This window comes from Protopterus annectens, chromosome 1.part2 (assembly GCF_019279795.1).
Source record: "Protopterus annectens isolate FY-2018-M chromosome 1.part2, PAN1.0, whole genome shotgun sequence".
Taxonomy (NCBI): Eukaryota; Metazoa; Chordata; order Ceratodontiformes; family Protopteridae; genus Protopterus; species Protopterus annectens.
Genome location: NC_056727.1, coordinates 629,413,159 through 629,433,119, shown reverse-complemented (window position 1 = coordinate 629,433,119; position 19,961 = coordinate 629,413,159). Strand labels below are relative to the sequence as shown.

The window sequence follows — 19,961 nt, the reverse complement described above, 5'->3', positions numbered from 1 at the left end:
TATGCCCAACTGTAATGCGGTATTCTCCAGATTATCGAGAAGCATGAAGTCCCTGAGGACCAATGTTTGGCATCTCCATTTATTTAAGGCTTATCTAGCCAAAAATATTTGTCCTAGAGGCCTTCGGATCTGGATTCCGTCATTGGTGCCCATGATGGATCAGGATTTAGACCAGCAATGGTGTTCTGTGCAACAAAAAGCCTCTATGGCCTTTGTGGGGGCTTTGGCCTCATATTATAATCAATGTATTGACTAGGGTTTACTTGAAGTAACAAAATTATGTGAGGACACCAAACCATTTGAGGGACAAGCAAGTTATCAAACTTGCCTTCAACAGCTAAGTCAAGAGCTACTGACATTAGAGAAACAATTGAGGGAAAGAAAGATACATAAGTTTAACAGGGACCAGGCAGATTATGACCGAGGTAGACCCTTTGGACCACAAAAAAATGTTAAATTCACTAACAGTGGGACCAAATCAAACAAAAGGAAGTGACCTAGATTTTAAGGAAAACAACTACATCTTTTGGGGGGACAACAGGGGAAGAGTCTTCTTTTATGGCTGACTCTGAAACACCACATTCCATGACCTCACCTACACCCAAACGCAGCCACACAGACATCCCTTTAGGGGCAACAAACACAGGGCACGGTGCAAACATTGTAGACATTCCAAATGTAGAGACATTACTACAATTAATGAGCAACAAATAAGTGAATGTCAGAAAGTTTTGAATATTTCTTCATATTCTCTTACACCCACTGAAGTGGATTTGTTGAATAAAGGTCTCAATTTTGTCCCTGCATTCTTTGTGGCTGAAGGTGTTTTTGCTGCTGACATTAGTGCATTTTGTCGTACATTGAATTTAAAATTATTTTTGGACAACATGATAATGTTTCAGCTGATAAATATTTTCATTTTCAGAAATCCAACTTTATGCCACCCACATAGCCAGTAGTTCAATCATTTATGAATCAAGCACTCAAAGATTTACATCTATATTATCGGGACATGGGACCTACATCACATAATCTCTCAAGGGATCAACAACTTGCTCTACAGGAACTAAAGTCTAACAAGAATATTGTCGTTCTGCCAGCTGATAAAGGGGGTGCTACTGTTGTTATGGTTTGGGAGAAATATGATATTGAAGCCCTCAGACAGTTAAACAACAGGCAATATTATATGCCCATGCCATTGGATCCGATGAGTACATTTAAACAACAGATTGACACTTTAATTAATCTGGCGGTGGAGGAGGGGATCATATCTGAGACTGTTTCTAAATATCTAATGGTATCTGATCCCCAGAGACAGTATCTTTATTTATTACCTGAAATCCACAAATCCAGTTCTGATCCCCCTGGTAGACCATTTGTGTCTGGTCGTGGTTCCCTCACTGAACCACTGTCTGTACATCTAACACAATACCTTCACCCATTACTTAAATATGTCAGAGCCCGTATCCAGGATACGAGTGAGTTTCTCCAAATCATAGCTGACAGCCAGGTTGAACCAGGGTGGTCTTTATGTACATTAGATGTGTCAGCCCTGTACACTAATATACCTCATTGGGCTGGGCTACAAGCCATTGAACATTGGTTGACCATTTCCGAACTGTACCTACTGGGTTTTAATACTTTTCTTATTGGATTAACAGAACATGTATTAACTCAAAATGTATTTTATTATAAAGGCAATTGTTTCTGGCAGACTCGTGGGATGGCTATGGGGGCATCCTTTGCCCTCATTTATGCTGATTTATTTATGGCATACATAGAGGAACAACTAATCTACGATCTGCTCCACAATTTATACCTGTCTGAAATGGATATCTGGCATTGTTATTTGGACGACTGTTGGTTAGTTTGGAAAGCAGATGTTGCTTCTCTACAGGAGTTCATGGACTATATTAATAGTAATAAATGGGGTATTCAGTTTATATGTAACAATGATAGAAATCAAATCACTTTCCCAGATGTTTTGGTAACAAGGAATACTGATGATACTTTAGATACTTAGGTATTCTGCAAATACCCTCAATATAACTCATTGTTACATGCTTCTAGTCATCATCCACCCCATATTATACGCAATATCCCGAAGTCACAGTTCCTTAGGAATAAGCGCATTTGTTCTGTTCCCAACAAATATGAACATTTCAGGCAGGACATGGTAAAAAGATTTAAAACCGGGGGTACAAGCCAGGTACTGTCACCATGGCTTGTTGGGAGGTGTCATCATTAACAGGAAAGATTTTTTGATATATAAGGATAAGACCATCCAGGATTCACCACCCATTAGGTTGATAACAACGTATGGATGGAACACCTACATACTTTCTCATGTAGTTCAGCAAAATTGGAATATTTTGATGTCAGATGATAGACTGGCTAATATGCTCCAGGGAAGATATCTTTTTGGATATAGAAGGGGCAAAACACTAGGGTCCCATTTCAATCATTATAATCATGGGACATCTAACTCTAACATACTATATTAGTCTATCCCAACAGGGGGACTCCTTTTTGGATGTTTCCCATGTGGACATTGTGTTCATTGTGCCAGAATGGATAAAACCAAGCAATTTAGTAGCCAAAATACTGGCAGGGTTTTTGACATTAGATTTTTTGAAAATTGTTCCAGTGAATGTATAATTTATCTAGCAACCTGCTTGTGTCTGGCATTCTGTGTTGGTCAGACGTCCAGACCAGTTAAATATTGCACTAGTGAACATTTGAGTGACATCAAACACAAAAGAATCATTAATGCCCTTTATAGACATGTATTAATACATCCCACTGCAACCTTTAGGTTTACAGTTATCGACATTATACAGGGTGATAAAGGACATAAGATTGGCTGACATACTATATTGAATCAGAAAGAAAAAAGATGGATAATTAGACTAGGTGGTTTGTTTCCACCTGGTCTCAATGAGCAATTATGACCAGCCAATCAATTTGAGTTGCTTTTCTCATTTTGTAATAAATATGGCTTTCTGTGAGATCTTTCTTTACACTGAGGAAGGCATTGTCATTACTGCCAAAACCGGTCTGTTTTTTTTTTTTTTGTCATTATATGGATTAAATTATTGCTTCTCAACCACGTTGTGCTGGCTCCTTCTTTTGGACTGGTGTGATGCATTTTTATTAAATTATTGCTTCTCAACCACGTTGTGCTGACTCCTTCTTTGGGACTGGTTTGATGCATTTTTATTAAATTATTGCTTCTCAACCACGTTGTGCTGGCTCCTTCTTTGGGACTGGTTTGATGCATTTTTATTAAATTATTGCTTCTCAACCACGTTGTGCTGGCTCCTTCTTTGGGACTGGTTTGATGCCTTTTTATTAAATTATTGCTTCTCAACCACGTTGTGCTGGCTCCTTCTTTGGGACTGGTTTGATGCATTTTTATTAAATTATTGCTTCTCAACCACGTTGTGCTGGCTCCTTCTTTGGGACTGGTTTGATGCATTTTTATTAAATTATTGCTTCTCAACCACGTTGTGCTGGCTCCTTCTTTGGGACTGGTTTGATGCATTTTTATTAAATTATTGCTTCTCAACCACGTTGTGCTGGCTCCTTCTTTGGGACTGGTTTGATGCATTTTTATTAAATTATTGATTCTCAACCACGTTGTGCTGGCTCCTTCTTTGGGACTGGTTTGATGCCTTTTTATTAAATTATTGCTTCTCAACCACGTTGTGCTGGCTCCTTCTTTGGGACTGGTTTGATGCATTTTTATTAAATTATTGCTTCTCAACCACGTTGTGCTGGCTCCTTCTTTGGGACTGGTTTGATGCATTTTTATTAAATTATTGCTTCTCAACCACGTTGTGCTGGCTCCTTCTTTGGGACTGGTTTGATGCATTTTTATTAAATTATTGCTTCTCAACCACGTTGTGCTGGCTCCTTCTTTGGGACTGGTTTGATGCATTTTTATTAAATTATTGCTTCTCAACCACGTTGTGCTGGCTCCTTCTTTGGGACTGGTTTGATGCCTTTTTGAGCCGTGCACTTGCTATACTTGCAGGGTTATTAGGGTATTAAGGTTGACAGTTCTAACTGTTCCCCATGAAAGTTAGTTTGTTGCCCCTAAAAATACTGTTGCCATTAATGTGTTTGAAAAGACCTTATGCAAAAAAATTGAATGTGAGTACATGATGTTTGTAAAAAAAACAAAAAATGTACAATTTAACTAAAGAGGAATGGGGTACATTGCAAATGTTGTGAAGTAATGATGAGGACCTGGTCTTCACTCAGGCAGATAAAGGAGGGAACTGGGTCATTTTTGTCTAAGGGTCAATATAACAAAATGGCTTTTCAGTTATTAAATGATGGGGATACTTATGTAAAACTGAAATATGATCCTAGTTCTGAGTTTAATACATGCTTATTAGAAATTTTAGAAAGAGGAGAAAGGCTGCTTTTTTTTTGAGGCTAAAGATGTCAAGAATATGTTTATTAAAAATCCCAGATGAGCTAGGTTTTTCACAATCCCCAAAGTTCACAAAAATGTAATGGACGCTCCAGGGAGACCGATAGTCTCCGAGGTTGGGGGCTATCTACAAAATGTAGGAATTTTCTTGGATGAACAGCTAAATAAGTTTAGTTCCAAGGTACCTTCACATATTAAGAATAGTCAAGAATTTTGTAAACTTGTTGGGGGAATGCAATGGGAGGCCGATTTTTACTTGGCTTGTGTAGGTGTAAAAGCTTTGTATACCAATATCAGTCAGGTGGTAGGTTTGGAAGCTGTAGCAAAAATTTGGGGGAAGAACCTAGAACAGGTTATATTCTGCAGTTGCTTGAGTTCTGCCTGACACACAATTATTTGGAGTTTAATGAGGAGCTGTTTTTGCAGAAGGGAGGCACCGCCGTGGGTGCCTCGTTTGCTCCCTCTTATGCAATAATATTCATGAATTTGTTTGAGAAGAAGTTCATGTATAATAAATGTTTTTTCAACAATAAGGTCATTGTTTATAGGAGATATATAGATGACTTGATTTTTGTGTGCCGAGGGGAAATGGAACAATTTGGAACATACATGGATGAATTGGAAAGAAATTACTTTGGGCTATCTTTTACATACAAAACCAGTAAGGATGTGATGCATTTTTTGGATTTAGAGTTATATGTGGGTCAGGATAAGTCTGTACAATTTACACCTTATCATAAGGAAACTGCAGCTAATAATCTTTTATTGTCTTCAAGTATGCACCCCCCCATTTATTGGATTCATTACCTTATGGGGAATATAAACATATTTTTAGTAATACGTCAGATAAGAGAATGATATCTCAGGAATTTGTGAAAGTGAGGAATACATTATCTAGCAGAGGTTATTTCCCTTTTTTGTTAGTAAGGACAGAAAATAGAGTCTTAGGAATTAGACAGAGAGGTGGTGAAGGAGTAAAAAGAAGGTATGAAGAACAACCCTTAGGTGAAGATACAAGAATAATGTATTTTGTCAGTAGATTTTTTCCCCTTTTTCACATTATTTAGTGAGGCTAGTTAGAAAGTTTTGGCCCATTGTGGTGCAAGATGAATCAACAAAAGGTATATTTTCAGAGCACATAACTTTTTCGTATAAGAGATGTATGAATTTTAAACAGTTATTGGAGGTAAATATCAACATATAATATTGGTGCATGAGATGGAAAAATATTGAAGCATTAACTCATGTTTTCATAAAAGTTCATTCAAACTGAACATGTATTTGATATGAGTATTTAAATATAAATATAGTATGAATTTGTGATTGTAAATGGTAGGAAATAATAATGTATCAACAGGTTATTAGAAATTAACTTTAAAAGTTTTTTTTATAAAAAATGCATAAATATTAGTTAATAAGAATGAATAATGAATGCAGGGCTGGGAAATGGGTTAACAAGCAGTTTTAAGAATGGTTCAAAGTCACTTTAAATGAAATGGATGTATAATTTAATTAATTAATTAATATCATGTAATTTAATATAAATAAAGTGCTTTTGGTGTAACAAACTACCCCCTGAAGGCTTTTTAGCCACGGTACCAGGAGACACCAGTAAAGCTGCCTTTCACATCACTTCTGAGAGTCTTCATTTTCTTCTCATCTGGTCCTTCACCTTATATTCTTTCCTTTGTTTTTTGGCACATTCAGTTGCTACCTGATTTTTATCTACTTCTGGTTTGATTTCCATTCCTGCTTGACATCAATATGCTTTTGCTAGACTAAGCAGGAAAGTCATCTTAGATTTTTTTCTCTTCATGTTTCAAAACTTTCACTACATTTGGGTCTTATGAGGTCAGCAGATACGTGTGCAAGCTTACAATTGCAGAGCTATATATGTAATCAGTTTCAAGGAGGCCCATCCCTCCTTTGGAATGGGGAATATATCATTTTGGTATGCACTGATTTTTAGAAATCATTTGGTGAGCATGCAGCATCCTTCTTGTTTGCATATCTAACATATCCAACACATTTTGGGGGTGAGTCAATCACTCCAAAACTGTAGGTTAGGACAGGAAGAGCAAATTGGTTTATAGCTTGAATTTTGTCCCTAGATGTCAGTACTGTTTTCAGGATTAATTTTAAGTCTTCTAAAATATTCCTTACTAAGTTTTATTTGCATTTGTTCATGTTTTATTGTTGATCCTTCATCAGTTTTCAAATATTTATACACTCCCTCTTGTTTAGTTTTTTTTTTCATATCACATTATTTTCCCAAACTGATGGTTTCTTGGTGCTGAAGCTTTCCTGCTTTACAGGTTGATTTTGCACATTTATCAAGATAAAATTATATTCTTATATCATATGAAAAATTTTGACAACTTGCAGTTGTGCTTTCAGTTCCTCATCTGATGAGCCATACAGTTTTAAATCATCGACAAAGAGAACATGAGATGTCTTTACACATTGCTGTTTTCTAGGAGCCAAATTATAGCCATGGCCTAACTTGTTAAGTAGACAGCTTAAAGGGTTAAGGGCAAGACAGAATAGCAATGGTGAGAGAGAGTCACCCTGGAATATCCTCCTTTGAATTTTTATCCCAGAAATAATAATTTGTCCTTTATCATGGCTTAATTGCAAAGTGGTCTGCCACTGTTTCATGGTCACTGTAATGTAATGGATCAGTGGAGGGTGTATCTTACATGTGGGACTGATTCTTTGGTATCCTAAAAAAAGAATAATTATATTTTTGTTATACGTATATACAAAAGCTGCTTTGATTATATCTCCTGTGGAATAAGTGAAATATTTGGCAGTGTGTTAAAAATAATTGAAAATTTTTCAGACTACTAACTCTATACTTTTACAATTAAAATTAATTAAAAATTTTACAATTAAATATAACCAATAATTAAATAAATACGTGAACAAATAAATGAATAGCCTTGTTCTACCCAAAGTAAGGTAAGTGGCAAAAGACTGGGCAAATATGGATCGGAAAAGTCTGAGCCTACCTTTAGTCAAGGGCTATACTTCTGATAGTTTGTTACAGAAAAGGTATTTGCTTCCCTGGTGACAAATGCATAGTAAAACATATGACGTTTCCATGGAGAATCAAAAAAAAAAAAAAAAAAAATATATATATATATATATATATATATATATTTTTTTTTCAGGAATAGAAAATGTATTATAAAGCAAATGTATTCTAGTTCTGTAGGACAATGACATTTATGAACAAATGAGGAGCTACATTTACAAAAAAATTAAATGTTTGATATAATTAATATGAATATGGTACCCGCTGCTTACTCCTTAACAACAAATACTATTTATGCCCTAAAACATTTGCCATAGCAGCAATATTTCCATGCCTTCTTCCCTTTTTATTTTGTTGTATAACTAAAGAATCACTGAGTCTGTAATGAGTCTGCCCGTGTTTCAGTATAAGATTCTCATATCTGCTTTTCACACGTTATTAACTTAGTTATGCTTTGACCCATATTTCCTGGTAATCACCATGTTTAGATGCTATGAATAGAAATAATACCTGAATATGTAAATAAATACACTTTCCCAAAGAGCACATAGTATCATTTGCCTGCTGTAGCTGCCTGTATTCAAAATGTAAAGGAAATGCTAAGGAAAGATGTGGAAGAATATAATCACTTAAAAGGGAACAAAGGCAAAAGAAATGTTAATTGTGACTTGGGTGCAAAACAGTAAGAAATAAAACTGAAGACTTACCTTTCTGCAACTTTGGACATTTTTAACCTATGTCGCTCTATTTGCATTTGCCAAAACTGTATCTGTAATAAAATTTAATAAAGAAAACAGAGTAAATTTCCTTTATGCAGATGTTTTAGTTGGCAGCAGTATTTATTGTGGTATTTCCAACCTGTTGCTGCAGTTCTTCTGCTGTGGGCTGTTTTGCTTCAGTGACTTGCAAATGAGTTGGACTGTGACTTCGAATATCATTCTGTAGTCCATAGACAGACTAAATAAGAAAATTATATTATGAAACAAGAAAAGAAAAACGGGTCAGTGCTTTTTCATTTGCTAATGAAAGTCTCAAAACAAGATGCACCAAAGCAGAGGGTAGAACATTATTTTCCAATGTTAAATTCAGATGAAATTTGAGTTTTGTTTCTGTAATTCATTTTTAAAGTTTTCTCAGGAAATCTTTGCAATTTTAGTTCATAATGTACATAACATGCAACATTTTAAACAAGTCACAGAACAGGGAAAAGAAACCTTCATTATTTATATATGCAGTTATCAATTCACTCTACATAAAATGTAAAACTAAAAATGTTGATTGTAGAACTATGCCACATGTGGCACTCCATGGCAATCTGCTGTTTTCCCATATCAATCAAATTCTGCTGTTTTAGAATTAGGACTGAGAATTAAGAAACTGCAACAGAGGTTTCAATAAAAGTGCAATAAAGTTGCATGAAATTAGTTATAGAAAGTACATATCATTATAAAAATACAAAAATGAAGGAGACTAAAGTTGATACTGTATGGTTAACATGATCCAATGTCTTTGTCTACATGCAATTGCCTTGTGGGACAAGCATTATGGTGAGAATATGGGGTCCAGAAGGTCATAGGTTTGGTAAACAAGCTCAAGGCTTGATGGTCAGTTCAGTTATGACTTTCTCCAACATATTTTTCAATATTCTTATGAGTCTGGCTGGTCTGAAATTATTAGGCCTGTGGAAGGGCCTTCCTTTTGATTGGGACACTGATAGCTTGCTTCCAGATATCAGGGATATAGCCAGGTTTTAAAGCTGTTTTAAGAATGTGTGTAAGGGGAGGGTGGCATCCCAAGCTAAGCAGTAATATGGAAGTGGTGCTTTTGACCTTACTGAGGGCAGAGGAGACCATTATGCATTCACAAAAGGAAGCCTTATCCACTCTGGTGAGATCATGTTACCAGGAGGAAGAGTGGATAAGGCTTCCTTTTGTGACAAGAAATTTGCTTAAAATCTGTGTACAAGTATGTTAGCTATTTCTTTTGGCTCTGTTACACTGATACGTGTTCATGTTTTTTCCTTCCTTATTTGGATATAGTGGTGAAATGCTTTGTTAGTCACCTGTATTAATAGCAAGTATTATTTCCAGTAAAAGTTTTGCTTGTTTGATTGTTTTACAAAGTTATTTAAAGAACCTTTATAGACTGTAAAACATACACTGCCTCATACTGACAGGCACAATGATTCCTGGACTTTAGTAACACAAATAGCTTGACCAGATAGTGCTACTCACCAATATGGGAGAGAACCCACTGCATCAGACTACAAAGCTGTATCCTTCAAAATAAAACTCAACTCAGCAATCCAGCAAACTCTGTAATGGTTAGGAAGTATTCCAAAGCAAACTGCACCCTGTTAAGCGATAGGATATCAATATTCAATGCCCCTCCCAACCCCAAGTTCACAAGAAGGGAGGTTTGGCTTAATGGTTACAGTGTTTACTTTACTGACCCAAGGTACAGAGTTTGATTCAAAACTTTTGAAACATGGCTAGGCTTAAAAAGGCTCACTGGGGTCACTAGCTAGTAATCACCTATGAATCTATGAACCCATGTGGAATTGTTCACAGAGCCCCTGTACAGTCATGTAAATGGCTGTATAGAGGCTGCTGTACCTACTAGAAGTATGCCTCAAACAAACTCTAAAAACATACCATACTGGTGGAATTCTAACCTTAACAGAGTATATAACAAAAGGGAAAAAGTCATGGTTAAAATCAGGCAGAGCAACTCCCACAATGATAGGAGCACTCTAATTAAACTAAACAGGAAACTAAAGGGACTAATAAAGGGCAAAAAGGCCATTTACAAGGTCAAGATAGTCTCACAGACTAAAGACAACCACAAAGCCTTCTACAGCTATGTCACAACCTCAAAGGCAGCACACATCAGTGTATTGAACTGGTGGGCAATGGTGCCACCTTCACTGAGCAGTGTGACATCACATTTACTAGCTGGCAAATTCAGTTTAAACTTCACCCCCCACTCCTCTTTGCTTCTCTCCATGAAATACCTACTAATATAACCCCCACAACAATTAACAGGGAGCAGGTCCTTGTTGTGCGCACTAAGGCCAAAGCCACAGCCTCCATGGGCCCTAACAATATCCTGGGATGCCTCCTAAATAGCTGGGAACATGACCTAGCAGGACCACTTCAGTCACTTTTCACCTTTAGCTTTAAAACAGGTTTTGTACCATGAGAATAGGAGACTGTAATGGTTATCTCACTTTACAAGGGTGGATCATCATCTGAGCCTGGAAACTAGAGACTTGTTAGTCTGACTAGTCTAATATGCAAAACCCTTGAATGAATTATCATGGAAATGATCAAGAAAGACATAGGCTGCTTTCAGAAACTGGACCCAACCCAGTTTGGCTTTATCCAGGGAAGATTATGCCTACTAAACCTTGTGGACTTCTTTGAGAAGGTCACCAAGGCAATAGATGAGGGGAAATGTTGCATAATACCTACCTGGACCTAGCTAAGTCATTCTATACAATACCCCACTCAGGTATAGTAGGCAAACTTACCAAACTGGACATAAACCCTTACATAACTTGCCAAATGGCTGACAGGACCCAGAAAGTTGGGACCTCCATTAAGTCTATTCACCAGCAGGACTCTTCGTGGTTCCATGTAGAGCCCACTCCTATTTGGCATCTACTTCTAGGCTAATGTCAAGAGTATTTGCCTGACCAAGTTCACAGATGACTGCAAACTGGGAGCTATCATAGATTTTCCCCATGACACAAACATCTTACATGAGGGTCTAACACAGACAAATGGCTAGTGCCAAAGTCATGAACTTTTTGAGAGAACTGCCAACTAAGCTAATTATGCCATAGATATGTCACCCCTAAAAGTGGACCCAGTAGTTAAGGATCTAGGAACATATGTAGACAATAATCTGACATTTAACCAACATTTGGCCAGGGTAGCAAGAAAATCATTCTGTGTCACCCACCTTATAAATAAAGGCATGACATCCATGTCCTAGTAAGCCACAGTGCCACTTTATTTGGCTTATATTAGACCCATTCTTGAATATAATGCCCCTTTCAGCATGTGCCTGACCAGACATATGCAACAGATGGAATGCCTGCAAAGGTTCCATACCAGGAGAATCCAGGGTATAAACACATTGTCCTGCAGGGATCACCCTAAGCCCCTGTCTCTATACTCTGTCTTCTACAGATTAATGAGAGGTGATCTATATCTCGCATACAAGGCATCCTCAGATCTAGCTCTGATGGACCTTTTGCACATCTACAATGAACAGCATCAGAACCTCTAGATTCAAGGAATTATTTATTTGACATTTGTTGACTGGGTTAGTCTGACTGGGCAGCAAGCCCATTGTCAGCAAAGACCTAAGGAGAAAAGCTCCAGAGAGGTACATAAGATACAGTTACTTACACAATTAGTCTAGATACAGTAACATCATAATCATATGCATAAACACAAGATCAAGAAAGTGTACATAAAAACTATACATGTTTAAACTATGTATTCTTACACATGCAGCTGTCGAATCTACAGATATAAGGTATACTCATTTTACATTGTATAGAAGATTTTGTAAAAAATGTGGACTTCATGTCTGATTTTATGGAAACAGAAGGGTATGTGAGAAAGGGGGTAGGTAGAAAAGTAGAGGGGAGAGGGAAAGAAGAGGTGGGGGTTATGTTAGAAGAGAAGGTGGATGATTATGTAGGGTCAGCACAAGAGCAAGTCCAATATTTATATAGATAGTCTTTCAGAGTTTTTTTGAAGCAGTTAGTGTTAGCAATTAATGTTATGTGTTGTGGCAGATTGTTCCAGGCTTTGGTGAAAGAGTGGTTATAGAGAAGTTGCCAATGGCTTTGTTTGGTTTATAGATTTGTAGGAGATGTTGGTCTGAGCCACGGAGTCTGTAGTTAGGAATATAGGGTGTAATGAGGTTGGAGAGAGCAGGACAGGAGCTGGGCTGGTTTAAAATGGAGTGAGTAAGGTGAAGTTGAGGCAGAAGGAGTTGGTTGTGACATTTAAGCCAGTGAAGGGTGTTAAGAAATAACCAGTGGTGAGAACAATAAGGTTGATTGGCAGCAAATCTAAATGTTATTATATGCCAGTTCAAGCTTAGCTAAAAGATTTGTTTGGAGGTTAGTGAGGATAGGTGCTGCATATAGTAGGGTTGATAGAAGGTATGCTTGTGCCAGAGAGAGTTTGGCTTTGTTTGTCAGGAATGCTTTATTTCTATAGAGTACACCACGTTTGTGGAAGGACTTTTCTATTGAATTTTGTATATGAAGATCAAACTTAAGTTGATCAGTGATTATAACCTCTAAGAGCTTGGTGTGGGGTTCAGTCATGATAGTTGTATTGTTTAGAGATGTAACAGTGAAGGAGGATTTGAGGTGTTGGAGGGATTTGGGGAGGAAGAGGAGCAGTTTTTGTTTTGGTTAAGAAGGAGTTGGTTGCAGTTTAGCCAGTTTTCAATTGAGTGTAAAGATTTTTTGTGTAAGGGTGAGAAGGTGAGGTAGAGAGTCAGAGGTAGAAATTATAGTGGAGTCATCAGCATATTGTATTAGAGAGGATTGAGGACAGGCTTGGTAGAGATTATTAGTGAAGATGTTGAATAGAAGGGGACCAAGAATGGAGCCTTGGGGAACCCCAGTAGAGACTGAATTGAAAGGGGAGGATGCAGACATCCATTTCACAGTCTGAGATCTGTTGTAAAGATAGCTTGAGAACCAGCAGAGAGTAGAGTTGGAGAGACTAAGGTTAGATAGTTTGGTCAGAAGTAGGTTGTCAGTCCTTTTCAAATGACTATCTGCAATTTGAACATCTCATTTTTCATAATATTACAGGGAGTTAGTACAAACAAAACTTAAAATAAGTCTACCCCTCAGTACTAGCCTCCTAGACAGAGGCACTACCATACATGACCAGCTCTACTTTTAGTATTTGCTGTTCACCTTACATACTCCATAATTCAACATTTGCTGGTAACATACTGACAGTATACATACACTTTGTAGGTTTCTGTATAAGAGCGAGCTTAACTGCCCCTTCCCCTAAGAATGGGTAAGGCAGCATCAGGGACTCACTCCGACCATTCCTCATCATCTCCTTTATTGCCTGTGTCACTATTTGCATATCATTTAGGCTGAAGTCAGGGTTTCATACCTCTGCACCATTAAGATTTGTCATTGGTTCTGAAACAACAATTTAGCTTTTCATGACAACAAAATACAAAATATTTCAGACATCTTAGAGATTAGCTAATTAAAATAATTTATCACTACAGGATTCATAAAGAATTAGTATAACACTTGATGTCCTTACATTCACCATTGCAGTATTTATTACAAACGAGATTTCCTGCCATGAAGCCCACCCTCTGGCCAGTTTACCAAAGTCTACCATTGCTTTAAGGTACGCTGAACGTCCCCTACATGCTCCTTGCATAGCGTAGGGCATAAAAGTAATGTTCAGGTGTACCATCCTCAGAACTTTTTTGCCTCCAGTCTGAACACTGTTTTTAAGCATCAGTCTGTTACCTCCATCTGTTTTTTGTTGTTTCTTCTTACCTCGAGGGTCAGCCATCAGGGAAGAAGAAGGTGCATAAGGTAAGATGGGAATCTTCTGCTGTCCAGCCTCTGCCAGAAGTTTCTCCCAAGGTTATTATATAACCAGAGGCTTACCTGGTTGTTTTGTCAGATTTCTCTACTGTGTCTGGGTTGGAGGCTGGTGAGGATTTGGCGGGCAGCACATCTGATGAGGCTTTGCAGGCATCCATTTTGGGCATTCAGGGGGAACCATGGTTGACTGTTTCCCGAGGTGTCTAGAGGGGTTCCCACAGACTTTTTTTAGGAAAGAGGTTCCTACTACAGTTGTGGAATGCCATCCTGAGTCTGAACCTTCTCAGGTTTCTCGGACAGATGTCCCCTTAAAAAAGAAACAGAAAACTAATCATGTTTCTTCTGCTCCCAGGGATCCACAAAGTGAGTGGCAAGCCTTTACTCAGGGGGTTGTTTAGTGCTTTACTGTCATTATGGCCTCTTCAAGGGGTTTCGGTTCTTACTCCTCCTTGGTCCTCCTCTTCCCCTAAAAGGCCCAGAGTATTGAATTCTTCTGAGGAAGAGGTGGGTTTTCATGATGAATCCCTTGCTTATTCTACCCAGATTCCTTCTCCTTTAGACTACAGGCCTGAGGAGGAGGAGGGCTCTCATACTCTAGATAATCAGTCAGGTCAGATCAGTCTGGAGGAGAAGGTAATCACACACACCACAAATCTAGTCTCACATAGACCTATCACAACAGCAAACCAAACACATAAACACACAAAAACATACTCGGAGGCTCTAAATAAAAATCTGCCCAAGCAACAGAGACCTCCAAAGCAGACATCCAAGCAACTGCTACCCCACAACAATACCCACGTATCACATAGTTCACAAAGTCAGTGTGCCACACAGTCACCGCCCTTAAGGCTAAACAACACACCTAATACACTTGTAATAGGTGACTCTATTGTCAGACACACTGACGTCCCTCTCACCAGGCTGAACAAGGAGAAGGTCACTGTATGCTGCCTGTTGGGTGCCAGGATCCGCCACATAACACAAGCACTCAGGTCACTCCAAAGCAAGTACCAATATGACTCCATCATTTCCATGCTGGTGTGAATGACCTGAGATGTACCTCCCTGGATTACATGAAAAGAGACATAGAGGAGCTCTCTGATCATGTGGCCCAGGCCGGTATGACCCTGACCTTGAGTAGCATCTTACCCTCACCAAGAATGATACCACAGTATAAAGACAAAATGATCAATTTCAACAATTGGCTAAAGTATTGGTGTCACTCAAATGGGATCCAGTGTCTGTCAGCCTGGGATGACATGCTTGACAAGCCACGTTGCTTCGCTAGGGATGGCTTGCACCTGTCACCCCTGGGTTTTCGAATACTGGCCAAGGCTCTTGCCACCCCCATAGTGCCTTTTTTAGGCAAGGCTCAAAAGACAAACCCACCTCCTTAGACAACACAAGGAAAAAGAAACTAAGGGTAATGCTGCTCAATGCCAGAAGTCTAAACCTCAAGATGCACGCACTCGAGGCTCTCCTCAGTATGGAGAATTTTGATATCTGTGCACTAACAGAAACCTGGTTCAAGGCTCCTGAGAGCACCCCAGCACTACCAGGCTATACCTCATACCATGCTTTTCGGCCCCAAAACTCGGACCAAACCACAAGAGGAGGGGGAGTATCCATATTCATCAAAGATACCCATACCGCCAGGCTAGTGGCACTGCACAAAGCATCTGAGACCATCCATGTGCAACTAACAGTGGGCAAAACTGCCTTCCAGTTTGTAGCCTGCTACAGACCACCCTCCCAAACTCAGGAACCCCACTCGGCTTTCCTGAAGACACTGGAGAATATGAAGGTCTCTCCAAACACCATTATATTAGGTGAATTTAACTACCCAAACATAGACTGGGAGCACTATTCAAGCCCCAACACCCTAGCCCAATGGTTCCTAGAATTTATAAACTCAAATGCTATGGAACAACTGGTCACCACTCCCACAAGAGGGAAAACATACTGGACCTGATCATCACCAACATGGGGACTCTATGTTCCATATCAGAGGTATACCCCTCATTGGTAAGATTTGACCATAAATTAATCACTATGGACATCCATATCCCGTCCCCACCCCCAGCAAAGGAAACCACGGTCAAAAACTTCTCAAAAGCAAACTTCCCACTTCTCAAAACTGAGGTGGAATCCTTCAAAGCCCCAGGTCCAGTGGAAAATACGGCCCAAACTGCAGAATCCTTTACAAATGCATTCTATGCATACTTACAGGAATGCATGGATCGTGCTCTCCCAAATAAAACCAAGGCAGGAGACCTGTCTGGTGGACCCCAACCATAAATAAGCTGTACAACAGAAGGAGGAAGATATTAAATGATAGAGCAAAATCCCTGAAAGGGAAGGCAACTCTGATCAGTACTAGCAAGAAACTACAATCCCTCATAAAATCATCTAAGGCTAGCTTTGAAAGAAAAATTGCACTAGACGCTAAAGATAATCACAAGGCTTTCTTTAGTTATGTCAGAAACCTGGGTAGAAACTACCAGATATGCTCTGAGTTAGTGCAAAATGACAAAAAATACACTGAACCCACAGACATTGCCAACATCCTGGCAGACAGGTTCAGTGCAAACTCCCCCCCCCCCCCAAATGAGCAAATGACTATTCCCAACAGAGTGTAGCCTCCCTGACATCACAGATGCACAGGTGAGAGCTGCCCTCTCCAAAGCAAAAAACACAGCATCAATGGGACTGGACGGTGTCCTGGGCTGCATTTTACATGAGCTCCAAGAAGAACTGAACCCTCACTTAAAATCACTGTTCAGTCTCAGCCTTACAACAGGATATGTACCCAAAGAATGGCGTACAGCAACAGTGGTCCCACTCCATAAAGTTGGTGCCACAATGGACCCCGGAAACTATCGCCCTATAAGCCTAACTAGCCTGGTCTGCAAAGCTATGGAACGTATCATCATGGAACTCATAAACAGAGACATTGGGAACCTTCAAACACTGGATCCTACCCAATTCGTCTTTGTTAAGGGCAGATCTTGCCTCTTGAACCTGGTCAATTTCTTTGAAACAGTCATCAAGGCCATAGACCAAGGGAAGGTAGTCCACACAGCCTACCTTGACCTTGCAAAAGCCTTCGACACAATACCCCACTCGGGCATCATAAATAAGCTCACCAGCTTAAATATCAACCCCTATGTCACAAGATGGGTTGCAAACTGGCTTAGGGATAGAACCCACATGGTCAGAATTTCAGGTGCCATGTCAGACTCTAAACCAGTTACAAGTGGCATCCCACAAGGCTCAGTCCTGGGACCTCTCTTGTTTGGTATATATTTCTCTGAGGTACAGGCTAACACAGGAGGGCTATGGCTGACAACGTTTGCAGATGACTGCAAACTGGGGGCCATAATCGACTTACCGGCTGACACAAGCATCCTCCAAAAAGGTCTCACAGAGATGGATAACTGGTGCCAGAGCCATGGCCTAAAGCTAAATGCCAAAAAGTGCATAGTCATCCCCTTTGGGAAAAACAAAGTGCCCACAAATTACCACATAGGTGGTAATCCATTATGTACAGAAGAAGTAATTAGGGATTTGGGGACCCAAGTAGATTGCAATCTCTCCTCTGACAATCACATTGCCAAAGTGGTTAGAAAGACATTCTATATAGCCCACCTTATCACGAAGGGGTTCACATCTAAATCAAGAGAGTTCATTGTGCCCCTCTACTCATCACTCATCAGGCCCATAATTGAATACAGTGCCCCATTTGGGATGTACCTTACCCGACACCTGTTACAACTAGAAAGATCCCAAAAGTACCTCACCAAGAGGATCAAGGGACACAAACAGATGCCCTACGCAGTTAGGCTAAAGAAACTCCAGCTTTACTCAGTTGCTTACCATCTACTCAGAGGCGATCTGTGCCTGACGTATAAAGCCATGTCCAACCCAGAATTAATGGACATGCTCCATCTCAAGAAATCCAAATCCATTAGAACTACATGCTCCTGTGACTTAAACCTCAGCACAGAAATAAATAGAACATGCTGGAGGGACAGATTTATATCCCAGAGGCTCCCCTCACTCTGGAACAAAATCCCAATCCATGTCAGACAGAGCCCCTCAATGACTCTCTTCAAGAAGAATCTTGACATTTGGATGGGAAATCGTAAATTTACCCCTGGGATCTCTTCTGTGTCACTGCTAGACAGAGGCACAGTAAACTAACCTTAAATGGACTATCTTCTGTGACCTACTATACAGAGGCACAGTCAACTAATCTAAGAAGGGTGGCAAAAGCCAAACACACTCTGGCTAGGCTTGTAAATGCCCTAGGGCAGATAACCTAGTATCAACCTATGAACCTATGAATCCTTCTGAGGAAATTTCCTTTGGGGACACAATCTCTAGGATGATGGAATTTTTTAAGTGGGATTGTGCCCAGGTTTTGGATATCCATAAGAGGTACTATGACTTACTGCAGATGGAATCTGCTAAACCTGTGGACATTCCTCCTGTCTTGACTGATTTATTGGATGTTTTTTCCAATGCCTTTAAAGTACTGGATTCTCTACCTCCTGCTCCCAAGAAGTCTGATAGGTTTTATAGGGTGCCTGTGGATTGTTACTTTTTGTTTAAATGTCCTGCTGCTGACCCCTCTGTGGTGTCTCTTGCTTCTGATTATCTGTCTCCATTGATTCCTTTGTCCAAGTTACTGCCTTCTGACAAGGACAGTAGAACCATGGATAGGCTGGGTAAGAAGGTTTATATTTCAGCTACCCTAGCTTTTAGTGCTATTGATTATCAGATCCATATCTCTAGGTATGTCTTGGCTCTTCTTTCTCAGGCTTGTCAGCTATTTCTGATTTTTCAGACTCTGAAAGCAAATCTTCTGCTCTTTCCTTGCTTGGGACTTCCTCTCAGGTAGTTTATCATTCTATCAAATGTAATTATGATGCAGCAGATGCCTCTTCTAGGGCTGCTGCTTCTGGTTCAGTTCTGAGAAGATATGCTTCGCTTAGGTTTCAACCTTTGCCCGATGATATTAAGGCTAAGTTGATGGATGATCCTCTGGATAATAAACTTTTGTTTGGTGAAGCGACTGCTGGTTTATTTAAGTCTCTTCAGGACAAGAAGGGGAAGGATTTACAGGAGCTTAAGCATGTCTTTGTTTCTCCTGTGCCTAAATTTCAGCAGACCAACCCTTCTAAGCCAGCCTTTTTTTGTAGGCAATCTTGCCCTCCTTCTAAAGGTAAAAAGGGTAGTAAACGGACTCATCCTGCTAAGGCAACTCAGACTCCAGGGATTCTTAAGCATTCCTTTCCTGACAAACCAGGTGCTGTCTGACTATTCACCTGTTCCCAGCCACATTCCTCTTTCTCTTCACCTTTCTCTTTCTGTTTGGCTCTGAATCACCCAGGATTCTTGGGTTCTGTCAGTCATTTGGCAGGGATACTTCATGGTCTGGATTTCCTACCCTCCTTTTATGGTCATTCCTCAGCCTCCTCAGAAACAACTTCCTTTTTTCCCAGAGGTTCTTTGAGACCTTTTGTCTCAGGGCACTATTCAAGAGGTGCCTGTGTCCCAAAGGGGGAAAGAGTTTTATTCAAAAATGTTTCTAGTGCCCAGAAAAGAAGGTACTTGGAGACCTATTCTAGACATCTCCTACCTAAACACTTTTCTGAAGGTGCCTTCCTTTCGGATGTTGTCCCTTCAGTCCATTTTTTCTCTCTTGCTCCCTCAGGCCTTTCTGGTATCTCTGGACCTCAAGGATGCTTATATCCATATTCCAATCCATCCTCTTCAGGAGATTTTTGCATTTCTCTGTTGCTTCCTGCACTTTCAGTTCTGTGCTTTACACTTTGGCCTTTCTACTGACC

At 39.6% G+C, this 19,961-nt stretch overlaps 1 protein-coding gene across 3 annotated transcripts in view; it reads right to left on the bottom strand.

The window, feature by feature from the left end:
* Positions 1-19,961, bottom strand: part of RGS7 (regulator of G protein signaling 7) — a 2,400,584-nt gene that overhangs the window by 352,926 nt on the left and 2,027,697 nt on the right. For all 3 annotated transcript variants that reach the window (XM_044058067.1, XM_044058054.1, XM_044058060.1), the window contains exons 9-10: positions 8,337-8,435; positions 8,186-8,247 (exon numbers count right to left, since the gene is read on the bottom strand). In XM_044058067.1, coding sequence (XP_043914002.1) covers positions 8,186-8,247; positions 8,337-8,435 — 161 coding nt within the window. The remainder of the gene's footprint in view (positions 1-8,185; positions 8,248-8,336; positions 8,436-19,961) is intronic.